The 12,777-nt window shown below is 41.5% G+C and overlaps 1 protein-coding gene across 1 annotated transcript in view; it reads left to right on the forward strand.

The window, feature by feature from the left end:
* Positions 1-12,777, forward strand: part of LOC127047362 (E3 ISG15--protein ligase HERC5-like) — a 94,581-nt gene that overhangs the window by 17,849 nt on the left and 63,955 nt on the right. The window contains exons 5-14 of the mRNA XM_050945481.1: positions 1,319-1,413; positions 2,663-2,793; positions 3,731-3,864; positions 4,506-4,579; positions 6,942-7,069; positions 7,737-7,796; positions 9,074-9,167; positions 10,729-10,918; positions 12,236-12,384; positions 12,478-12,594. Of these exons, the coding sequence (XP_050801438.1) occupies positions 1,319-1,413; positions 2,663-2,793; positions 3,731-3,864; positions 4,506-4,579; positions 6,942-7,069; positions 7,737-7,796; positions 9,074-9,167; positions 10,729-10,918; positions 12,236-12,384; positions 12,478-12,594 (1,172 nt within the window). The remainder of the gene's footprint in view (positions 1-1,318; positions 1,414-2,662; positions 2,794-3,730; positions 3,865-4,505; positions 4,580-6,941; positions 7,070-7,736; positions 7,797-9,073; positions 9,168-10,728; positions 10,919-12,235; positions 12,385-12,477; positions 12,595-12,777) is intronic.

Raw genomic sequence — 12,777 nt, forward strand, 5'->3', positions numbered from 1 at the left:
AAGTCTGTGTAAGGAACCTCCAGCTGTTGCTTTGTCAAATTCTTTGTCCACACCCTCTTTCCTGCGGAAGAGTGGGCACTTAATCAGCTGAAGGTCCATTTGATCTTGTTGACACCTGGCTGAGCCCTTGGCTAGCCGTTTGTCTCTGGGGAACTGGTTTGTGACTGCCCCTCAGAACAGGTTGCAGCATGTCTCAGTAATGCCACCCAGTGGAATCTTTACATACAGGGTTGCCACATACATTTTACCAAGACAATAATGATCAGCAAATCCTGCGTTTTCAAATAATACCTCCCAATGCGTACTTTGTACAAATTTTACCATAATCCTCTAAAAGGGGTGAACATAGGGGGACAGACTGTCACACATACCACCTAGCCAATCAAAACAGCTTGAATTTCTAACATTGAACTCTTTCAGTGTCCTATTTACAAACAAGATACCATGTAAGAACTATTTACAGAAATTCAGTGAATCATGTGAACAGCAATTACATTGGAGAAAATGATGTGTTTGGACAGGAAAAGATGAGATGATTGACTCTTCAGCCAGCTCTAACCATAACATTTCCACAGCTTGTATAATGGGCCCACATTTCAGGCAGCTGTGGAGACAGTAGCACCTTTGGAAACCAGAAAGAATGACCAATTCATTTGAAAATTAATGGTATATAAACCAACAGAGTAATGTGATAGTATTATACTCCTAAAATTCTGGCCAGGCTAACAATATGCAATTTCTGTCTGGATGGAAAGTTTGATGGTTCACTATTTTCAGAGAATCTGTTAGGCTAGATTTAACCTGTATGGAATGTGAGGTTTGGCGTGGCGGGTTGTTTTGTTTGGCAGTCTGGATGTTTAAGCCAGCATCTTCAAGCGCCCTTTGGGTTTCTTGCTCAGCCTGTAAGATTTCCTACCAGGAACCGAATCTATATCTATTTGGATTATAGATCCAAAACAAAGACAAAAACTACAGCCAGGTTGATGGCTTTCAAATGCAACTTCAGCATGGCCTAGAGCAAAAACTCTTCTGTTTCCACTTCTGCTCACCAGCCAAAGCACTTACATTCCTTGCACTAGTTGATGCTATAGTAGGTGTGTATGTAAATACAAGGAGACTAAAGCACAGACGATCTCATTTTGCCCTTAAACTCCCCTTCCCTTTTAAATATTTTTAAATAATCATGGTCAGATGATATGAAATCTCAGCGGGCAAGATGCTGAAAAGCAGGGTTAGGGTAACTCAACATCTGGTGGATGGTGCTCTGAAAGGAAAGAAGCCATTTCACGTGCTATAGGAATCTGTGCTTCTCCAACAGAGCAAGTCTTCAAACCGTATGCGGTAGCTGCTCTGACGACTATTGGCGTGGTCTATATCAGCTGTGGAGATGAGCATACTGCAGTGCTCACCCAGGTATGCTCCATATCCTTCTGTGTGGGGGACAGCTAGGCCATGACAGTCTAAAAACAAGTGTGCGCGGGCGCGCACGCTTAGTTGGTGTGACGGCACAGCAAGGCTTAAGGGGCTTTGTTTGATTGTGGGAGGGGGATGGGGCGGAGGGATTAGAAGATCTGGGCAGTGCTAACCTTCGGCCTCGTAACTTTCACTGAGGTCTCTGGGATGTTTATGTGCTCTAGGATGTCCAGGTTGGACATTGCTGCAGTCTCTGGCATTGGAAACCCCTGTTGAGTGTTTACATGAAACAGAACAAGGGCAGCTTAAGGTTATGGGACCCAGTCTTGCTCTCATTATATTTAATGGAACCTTTGCCATTGACCTCAGTGAGTGTAGGATTGGGCCAAATCCTGCTCATCTTACTCAAACCTATGATGGGACTACGCAGATGAGGAAGACAGGAAGTAGGATATGTCCCAAAGTGCTGTTTAACCATGAAAATCTCCATTATCAATGGATAATTCAGGAAGCTTTGTTCCCAAAACAGAGCTTTTAGAAACACCCCACTTATAGCTACTCTTTATCCCAAAATTAACAATTATTAACCATTATTCCAATATGTACAAACAGATGTAATGACAAACGTAAACAGGTTTTGTACTGTAGGAAAACGTTGGTATTTTGGAAATTTTAAAAAGAAATTTTACTTTAAATCTAAACAAAGCCTACTAATGACAATAGAAATTGAATATATTTTTTTCTAATACCAAAAGCTGTTTTCTGAAAAATTATCAAAAATAAATGGAAAGCACATGAAGTAAAAGCTACATCCCTGCACTACTTCTGACATAGAAATGTTCTCCAACCAGCCAGTCCATATGTTCAGCAGGTTGCTTTTCCCTGGGGGGATGGGGAGCTGAGTGTGTGCGTGTGTGTGAGAGACTCCCATTACTTTAACTGCTACTTACAAGAGGGTTATGAATCTGCTATCTCTTCCATACAGGGAACTTAGCCCTGTACTTCGAGCAGCAGGTTCATGCTTTTTAGTATGAGAAATCCCAGGTTCAAATCATGCTGATGGCCCAAACTAGATTAGTTACATGCCCACCGTGAATATGATCCTTCATTGGTTTCACTTGTGTATGGCTAGATTGTATCATCTTCTTTCAACAGTCTTCAGGTTTTCTTCTTTTTTGTTGAAGGGGTTAAAAAAAATAGGAGATGAAAGTCTCATAACCATGGGAAACAAAATTTGCTTTTGTTTCAGCAGGATGGCAGTGTGTTCACATTTGGAGATGACAGTGCTGGACAGCTGGGACATCACTCTTCAACCCAGATACCTGGTCCTCAAAAGGTCGAATGGCTAGATGGTCCAGTTTCCCATTTGGCATGTGGAAGGTGTATACTGTAGCTCATATGTTTTTCATAATAGTCACATTTTGCAAGGGAAAACAAAATTGTTTTCTAAAGGAAGGTAGACAATTTTGGGTATTTTTTTTTAACAAGGTGTGTGCTTATTAAAAGCAAATAACTGCTTCAATATAAAGCTAAAGTTGTACAGTTACAATCAAAGGGTCCATTAGTGAAGAAGTTACCCTCCAGTTCTGTGAGAACACAGATACATTCGGTGTTTGCAGCAGCCAGTAGAAACAGAGTTTTAGGGTGAGGTTCAATGGTACACTCTGAGTGCTTGGCACTCATTCCTTCATTAACAGTAAGCAGCTGTAAACCTAGCTTTAACTGGCCCGTGAAACGGGATTTCTTGCTCCTTCACATCAGTGGAGGGATGCAAAGCATTCAGAATATTCCAATAAAGCTGGCTCTTAATGTATAATTATAATACAACTTGCATATGCAGATTAGACACGCCTGAGGTAGTTCTGCTGTCTGGATTTTTTTTGTGGATGGTTTATATATAGCAAATTCTAGAGGGTTCAGAGGTCTGATACATACTGTAATATGAAATAAAATAAGGCTGGGCATTTATGTATAGTGTGTGTATTGCTCTTCATTGATTTACAATGGTTTTGCAAATCAAGGGCCAAGCTGAAGTCAAATAAGGCAAATAGGCCTTGGTCTCTAAGTAGTAGTACCCTCCTTTTCAGATAGGAACACTGAGATACAATGGGACTGTGACTTACCGAAGGTCACACGGTCTGTAGTGGTGAAGAATAAAGCCCATCTTGTCTCATTCCCAGTCCTGTGCTCCAACCACTAGATATCCTAGTGAATTTGTACAGGTGCCTTACCCATCAGCTGACTCTTATTGACTGGAAGGGAGAACCGAGAGTTTTCTGGGACAGATTTGTAACATGTTCTCTCTTCTCTTTGGCAGCTATCACACCCTGGTCTACATGTCTACTCCTGGGCAGGTTATATCTTTTGGACGTGGTCCCCAAAGACACATTGAAAATGGAACAGGGGAGCAGGCACAGAACTTTGACATCAGCAGCCTGGTTTCAGCTAACGGTACTGATTATAAGTGAAAATATGTTTGTTTTTACACAGTGTGTAATGAATCCGTGGAACTCATTGCCACAAGAGATAATTGAGATCAAGAGCTTTAGTTGGATTTAAAAAAGGATTTGACATTTCCTTAAATTACAAAAACATCACCAGTAATATTAGATGGTATTAGAATATCTATATTTAGAAGGAATATAAAGCCCTCATGCTTCCTGCCATAAATCTAACACTAACATGGGCTATGAAGAAACAGATGATACCATCACTGGAATATAACTGTTATGTAGTTATTTCCAAGAAACAGAGACTATACAATGGAAGTATGTGGGAGAGTAAAATGTTGTTGTGCCTCTTGCCTGTATTTTTATATAACATCTCCCAGGGTCCAGTTCTGTAGCATGCTGAGCAGCTTCTGGGCATTTCTTAGCCCTCTCCATTCTCTTGACTTTAATGGAAGCTGCAGCCATTTAGCAACTTGCAGGTCTGAGGCCAGATCCAAAACCCCACTGAAGTCAACAGAAGGACTTGCACTGGCTTCAGTGGGCTTTGGCTCAAAGCCTAAGGCCCAAGAGAACAAAGTAACAGCATAAACCGCAGCAGTAGAAATTGAGGATTTGGGGTTGATCTGATTCATATTCTTGTAGATCTGTCGGGCGTCCAAGTGAAAATGATTTTTGCTGGGACATATGTCAACTTCGTCAGTACTCTTCAGTCCCAGGTACTGATATCCTGTCTTGTAGATTTCATTTAACTCATTTGTTTCAACAATAGTGGGCGGAATTGCAAGCAATGTGTCACTAGCATGTTAGCAAATTTAAGCTTTATTTATTTTAAAGTAGATATGTCGTGTTTATGGATAAAGGGTTGGAAGCAATAACAGTGGCAGCAGTTTTTACCAAGAACAAGCAGTAGTTAGCAAAACACAGAGGAGAAAATGGTAATTTCCAGTTTATAACTCAGCCAAATCTGAACAGATTTACAGGGGGCCCACAAAAGACACCTCCCTGACCCTAAGTTCATTCCCTTGTGAAGTTTCAGTTTTGCTGGCTGTAAACTATGAAGGCATTAGAGGTCTCAATTAAGGTTCTTATTACTTTTTTATGGGAAGTATTATGCAACTTTCATATTTGCTCTTAGTACCTTTTTTCTAAAATCAGATTTTATGGACCAGATCCTCAGATGCTGTCAATGGTCATCACTGCATTGATTTCAATGAAACTTCGTTGATTTGGCACGAGGATCTGACACTATTTTAAGAAAGGAAAATCCATTCTTTAAATATACTCAAGTATATGAATCAATGCTGTTTTTAAAGGAAATATGTAACAAGTTTGTGTTGCAAGAGTAAATCACCCAGTGTTAACCTAGCACACAGAGAATGGTAGAAAGAGCAGAGTTACAGTGGTGGGTTTAATTCTGACCGTAGTATCGCAAGGAGGAAGTTGAGGTTGAAGAGCTGCAGTATGGGCTGATGATAATATTTGGTACTTATACTGAGCTTTTACATCTTCAGCGTTCTGTAAAAACATTAATTAACCATAGCAATAGACTAGTGATGATTTATGGCTTTGAGCCCTTTGGTTCTCCATGGATGCTCTGTTAACCATAAGTCATCCACAAAGCCCTTCCTGGTAGTCTGCTGAATGAAATAGTTTGGAGCTAAGTGATGGTTGTTGGAGCAGGAGGAGGTCCAGGTGAGACTGGAAGTTTTCATTTAGTAGTTTGAAGTTTAGTTAGAACACAACTCATGTATCTGTATTGCCTGGCTCAGACTAGGAGAGCCAGTTGAGCAGAGAAGATCCTCCAGTCATCAGCTCAAGGATTTCGCAGGCAGTTCACTTTAATCTCCAGAAAGTGTAATCCATAAATACAAAGCGAATCTGGAGACCCGCGGCGGTTGGTAGGAGACTATGTGGTCCCCTAACTTCTCTTCCCACCCCAAATTTAACAATTTTAATCGTCAAAACCTAGTTAGTGGCTCTCTTCCTGTACTGACCTTTCTTCCTCTCTAGAATTGTGTGCAGATCATTCTAGGGCTGATTCATATGGAAGTCAATAGCAAAACTCTCATTGGCTGCAGTGGGATCCTGGTTTTAGAATTGGTTGCTATCTCAAAGAACTGGTTGGCATAGAGAATCAATGCAGGAGCTTTCAGGCTGTTACTACAATATACCATAACCTGTGTCCTTTTTCATTTTACTAACTGTTGGATAGATGATAAGGGATACTGTGAAGAGGAAAATTGGTGACCTTCAGGAGCTAAAATTAAGTTGTGAGGGATCCTAGGTACAGTTTGGTCCCATCTCTAAGGGTTAGTAATGATGATCTTCTGCTTCTGCTTCAGAATCCAAGCCAAGAGAATTGCACATGTTTATTGTTTGTCCTCCCACTATGTTACAAAATGTAAATCAGGGGTAGGCAACCTATGGCACGCATGCCAAAGGCAGCACGCGAGCTGATTTTCAGTGGCACTCACACTGCCCCTGTCCTGGCCACCGGTCAAGGGGTGCTGCATTTTATTTTAATTTTAAACGAAGCTTCTTAAACATTTTTAAAACCTTATTTACTTTACATACAACAATAGTTTAGTTATATATTATAGACTTATAGAAAGAGACATTCTAAAAACGTTAAAATGTATTACTGGCACATGAGACCTTAAATTAGAGTGAATGAATGAAGACTCGGCACAGCACTTCTGAAAGGTTGCTGACCCCTGATGTAAATAAAAACAAAAATTTTCTTTTCAATTTGGGAAGAATCAGGGTTATCATGGTAGTACTCGCATCTTGTTTTGCCTTTTTACTTAATAGCCTTCCACATAAAATAAATCTACTTTAATGTCAGGAAGAGTATTACAAGATTAGCGAACTGGTAGTTTCTCCACGTAGCCTGTTGCATTTACCTGCCTAATGCAAATGCAGGGTCTTCAGTTTTGAGCAAAAGCGGGAGCAGATTTGATCAATTGCTTTGTAAAAAGCCTGTTTGCAGTGGTGGTTTATAATTTTATATACAATCATATGCATTTACTAAACTTAATCTTTTATTGTTGTATCTTTTGCTTTTTGGTTTTATTTAAGGATCTTGAGCATGCACGTGGGATCTCTCCCGCAGATACCCTGCAGAAGATTAGCAGGCTTGACAGGACATTGATAAATAAATGGATGGCAGTGACAGTTGGCACTGATGAATTCCAGGAGGCTAAAAGGTTGCTGTCTACCACTTTTCTACATTATGGGATATGAAGACTTGTCTTTAGACATCTTTATAGTCGATGTACTAAAAACTTATTCGTAAACTTTAAACAAAAGTAGGGTCCGTTTTACTGCCTTTACTGAAACTACTAGGCCCATAGCTAGCCTATAACATGGCTGTCCTACAGTTTAGCCAGCCTTGTATGAACATCTTTGATGACAACCAGCCCTGACTTAAACTCAATTCTTTAATTGTTTTTCATTGAATCATCAGAGACCCGTTTGCTGCTAAATGGGAATTGAAGCAGACCCTGAACTGATTGGAAAGACGCCCTCTCGTTTCATTTGGAGTCAGGTTAGATTCCAAAGGCCTGATGCAAAACCGGTTGAAGTTAACGGAAAGACTGTCTTCACTGGGTTTTAGATCAGGCCCTGAGAGAGAATAAAAATCCTGCAGCAAACATTATCTTCCTCTAAATGAAGATATCTTGAGAAAGCATCTTTTGGCAGTAGAAAATTCATCATGCAAATAAGAGTCACAAATGTGCTCTCTTAATAGCTAAAATAACAGAGTAATTGCTTAAGATTCAGTCTTGTAAATGTCTGAGCGCTAAAACATTGACCTAGTAGGTGGGATAATTGTTTAATGCCTACTTTCTTGTATTATTGTGCCTTTTGTAGGGAAATAGCCGTGATATTTTCTTCTCCTGCTTGTTTAAATGCAAGTTTTTTAAAACCCAGGTAAGTGATACTTTCAGTGCCATTCTTTGCAAAGTTTAAACAAGAAGCTAAAATTGTAAGTCAACTAAATTATGAAGACAAAACCCTATGCCCATTTCCAGAAGATGTACCTGCTGGGCTTAGGGGTGGCAAGGGAGTTAAAGCAGAGCGGTATCAGCTGTTTTTAAGTTTGAATAACCATCATGTTGCTGTGGGATAAGAAGATTCCAGTTAGCAAAGAAGGATCATGTAGTTGTGATACTTCAACACACTGAATCCCCAGCACCCATGCTAGCATATGCTACACACTGCAGTATATGCACTAGGCAGCTAGAGACCCAACCATGCCCCTAGCCAGCAGACCATGCTTGTCAGCTGGCCAGTCTAATGTTTGGCCTCCTCAGCATTCGTTTGTGAGTGTGCTTAGGGGTGTGTTGGAAAATGCCCCCTTTCCTCTCTTACCACTCCTTCACCCTGGGCAGGGCGGATCTAGCCCTTGGAATTTACCTGAGTTTCCTAAAGCTTTAATTTTAAAATACCTGAATAAGAATTGCAGAAACAAGCTGCCGGCTGAGCTAAGATGTGTTCTCGTGCTCTTTCACTTCACTTCGCAGTTCTACAGCTTGAAGGCTAACAACAATCCTTCGGGGCTTTTTACAAAGCTACAGCAATTCTAAGCTTGTTTATATTAATTAAAAAAAAAAACCACGGGTCTATATCATTTTTGCTGCTTTAGGGGACAGGGTTGGTATTGTGCTAGTGAGCCTACAGAGTCACTGGTTCAAATCCAGCTCATTAAAATAGTGACTGACACGTGGGACTGTCTGAGGGCTGTTTGGTGGCAGTGTGACCTGAGTAGATAGTCTTAGGTCATTTCTCAGAAAGTGGACCCTTGTCCATGTCACAGTTGGAACTGGTCCTCTTTTTTTAATACTCTCAGCAGAGTGACCAAGGATTGAATGGGCACAAATACTCAGCTGTCCTCTTCCCCCTGACAGGTGATGCTTGGTTGACGCACGCTGACTGAGCATTGAGGGAAAGCTTGTATTACCACTCTCTGTCCTGTAGATTAGCAGAGAGAGTCAATTTCTAGGGCTGTCAGTTTGGCACATTGCACAGCACTAAATACTGAAGACAAACCTATTAAAAATCAGTACTTGCTAAAGGGGAAAGAGCGTTTTCCAGAAAAGATTTTAAAAGAACAACAACCCTAAGACCAAAATGTAACCATTGAGGTGTATTGCAGCATCCTCCTTTATTGTATAAAATGAGATGTATATTTTTTCTTATCACTTTAGTTCTGCTTTGGACGCAAATTGTATTGGTGTTGATCTACAAAAGGCAAGGGACGTATTTGATGAGCTAACCAAAAAGGAGTGGATTGTTAACCAGGTAAAACATCTTGAAAGTTTTTGTGCAAATTACACTCAGGGTATAACTTAATTTAACAGGGCGTTGGGGTGCACAGGCTCAGTACTCTGGAATTGCTCTGAATGAAGTTGAGACAGGACCCTCTTGTAGTGTGACACCCCACAGAGCGCACACTCACGAAGGCACAACTCCTTGGCTTCAGCATCTTCTGCGTCTGACCTTGGAGTGCTCAGCACCCATTTCATGCTGTGAGCTCTCTGCAGTGAATAGGGTACCTAGGAAAGCCTTTCACACACCGTCAGGGGCCATGCACCCCCAACTTCGCAGTCAGCAATGACTCTCAGCCAGCATCGTAAATCAGAAGGGTTTCTTAGTCATCTGGAACACAGCACAGAACAGATCGTCTTAGCACAGAAAGTAGGAAGGTTCAGCAAAGTCCATTTTGGGGAGCCCTAGAAGCCTTGGCTCTCCTCGCATGTCCCAGTCCAGGAGAGTGACTCGCTTCCTGCAGCCCACCCTCAGTCATGTCCAGTTGCCCCTCCTCCATCTTTTTATCTGTTTCCAGGTCTTGCAGAGGGTGGGGCCTGGTTGTCAGTTGCCAGGACACAGAGTGTCTATCCTTTGTCTGGGCACAGGGTGCTAGGTGGCAGTCACAGCTGCCCTCTAGGGTCTCTGCACAATCACCCACACTTGTCCCACCACCTAGATACTTTTGTAACATATAGGGGAAACTGAGGCACACACAGTATTCCTACAAAACATTAAGTAAATTCCCACTTTATCACACAGGTCGCTACTGATTAATTTGTTAATGAATTAACTTGCAAGGGAATTTTTCTGTGTGTGTTTGGGGAAGACTTGAAGAGTCTGTAATGCTATCTGCCAGAGCTGCTCAGGACAAGCGTAGGATCCAAACTCTGCTCCCTGTGCAGTGATGCGTTGCACTTGGATATGCTAACACATGGACTCTCCTGATAGGCTGTTGATTTTCCTAAACCTCTCATCTCCCAAAGTCTTCACCTCCCCAAGTCTGAGGAATTGTTTTTAAACATAAAAAAGAGGTAGCTGGCAAATATATGAGAAGATGGGGACAACTCTTTGTCCCATGTCTAAATCGCCTCACGTGTGGTATAATGTCAAAAGTATTTCTGTTTTTTAACACCGTGACTTTGTAATTGGGAGGTAGACAAGAAACAGAGCAGCAGCACAACTTCCAAATAATTTGGATAGTTTAGGCATTTGGGCCAGTAAGTGGCTCATCATCTCTGAATAGAAAGGTGCAATCTAGTACTTAGGAGTCAGCTTTAAGACACAATTGACAGTCTGTATAAAACAGCTCTAACAAACAAACCTCTCTTCATCCCTTTTTTACCCCAATTTTAACATAGATTATTTTTTATTTTAACTACATCTGAACTCTGACTGCACTGAATGCTTTAAACTCTACATACAAAACTCTTCTGCAAAGTTTCAAGTCCAGTATTATGCCAGGTGGAAAGTATTGGCCGTACATTGCACTGCAGATCATTCTCTAAGTGATCTCTCTCCTCCACCTTTATTTATTTAATTTTATTGCATACAGATAAATTACTGTCTGTTGGCCGATCTGATTCCTGGTCTTCCACTGCATTCTCCTCATCGTGAGGCTTTGTCTATTTTCCTGCTCCTGCCAGAATGCTCTGTGATGTACAAAGAACAAAACTTGGAGCCTTTTGTTTTGCGACTTGCGCAGGCCATTAATAGCATGAGTGACCGTTCCTCAAACATACTGGGTAAGGTTGTTTCACTTTGAGCATGAGGAGAAGCCACTGCCTGAGATGGTGACTTCAGCACACATTTTAAAATGGCTTAATTAGGACCTGGTTAACCTACTGGTGCAAACGTACACAGTGATAACTTTTGCCTCTTCGCTTCACTGCTTGTGGATAGTGCTGCTTTCCCAAAATCTTTATATGATGTGTGTGTGTGTGTGTGAGGGAGATTTATTCTCTCTCACAATTTTTGTTACTTAGATCCAGAGGTGCTAGACAGCACAGTCAATCAATGCAAACCCTACAAGCAAGGAAATAAAATATTCTACACTCCATCTGCACTCTACTCCTCAGCTCCCCTTCTCAATTTCATGTGCATCTCTTCCACAACTCAGACCATATATCTCCACCTTCACCCTAAACAACCAGTGGGCTCCCTTTCTTCTTGTTGTTTGTACTACCAGGCTAAAAATCCTAGTCCATGAGGCACAGTATGCACAGAACAAAGACAGTCGCTACCCTAGAGATCTTACAGTCTAATTATAAGACCAGATGATTTAGGTGGACGCAGGCAGACTGGAGAGCATAGGAAACAATGAGATAGTATTGGTCAGTGTGATAGGCAGTGGTCTCAGCACACCAGTAGCCCAGTTGTTGTCAGGGATTTATAGGCATCTTGGCAGTGGGGTTTTGAAGGAGGGTAATGAGGCAGCTGTGTGGATGTTTATAGTAAGCACTCTCAAGCCTTCGGGGCAGCGTGGGAGAAACATGACGGTGCTTGTTTGAAAGTTTAACAAGTGGACAGTGGAGGCTGGGATCATGGTTCGTTCGGAGGCAGGACTCAACCTTTTGATACTGAGAGGGTAGCATAGGGATAGATTATGAAGGGCCTTGAAATTAAGGACAAGAAACATATGTTTGATACAATAGAGAAGAGGGAGCCAGTGGAGAGAGACTCAGAGAGGGGTGACAAGAGCCTTTGACGGGCTAGGAAAATTACCTTGAACTCTGACTGTTTATTGGCCTGGAGTGGTCATAAGTTCACATTTAGGCTTGGTGTTGCACTCATCTGCTGTAGTTCTGTATGTGTGTTTTATATGAGTGGGTGTAAATAGCTGAAATATGGTGTCTGATTGCATTTAGTGGCTGCATTGTTTCCCTCCAAAACCACGTTGCATTAAAAAACACTTTGAATCATGTATCATTCATAAGAATGCAAGCTGAAAGGTGTGTTTGTGGAGGAAGGCTGGGACGTGTGTGTTTTTTTAGAGATTTTTTTTCGTTGTTTTTTTGGCAGGGAAGTTTCATTTACATGAATATTTTCCCCTCATATTTCAGAAAAATGCTGGATGTCATTGTCAGCATCCTTTTTGGACACTGTGGTACAGATGTTTAAAAAGGCTGTGGTATCTCAGCTGACGTTTTACACCTCTTCCCTTTACCGGGGCACCAAACCTCTCCTAGAAGTGCTTGAAAAGCTGTACAGGGTAAGCATGTGTAGTCTGAATAAATGCATAGAGAATCATCACTGGTTCTAAGCAAACACGTGCATCTTAACCCACATTTTATTCCATTTCAAGGCAAACAGGAAGGCTAACTACACACTACAGTTAAGCAATTTTTACATAGATGAAATCTCTGGAACATTTATCCTTCCAACCGATGTAGGGAGGTGGCGCTCATGGCAAGCTACAGCTGTAAGTATGATATTGTACCATCTCCTGGTTATTCCAGCGTTTCTAAGGACAGTGGATGGTTAAAAGACAGCAGTTGCTCCTTTGTTTCTTATTAGTGTAGCACCTAGCATCTCCAGTTGAGATGAGGGCCAGATTGTGCCAGGCTCTGAACAGCCGCTAAGCAAGAGACTGCGTCTGCCCAGA

Source organism: Gopherus flavomarginatus, chromosome 3, assembly GCF_025201925.1.
Source record: "Gopherus flavomarginatus isolate rGopFla2 chromosome 3, rGopFla2.mat.asm, whole genome shotgun sequence".
In the NCBI taxonomy this organism is placed as follows: domain Eukaryota; kingdom Metazoa; phylum Chordata; order Testudines; family Testudinidae; genus Gopherus; species Gopherus flavomarginatus.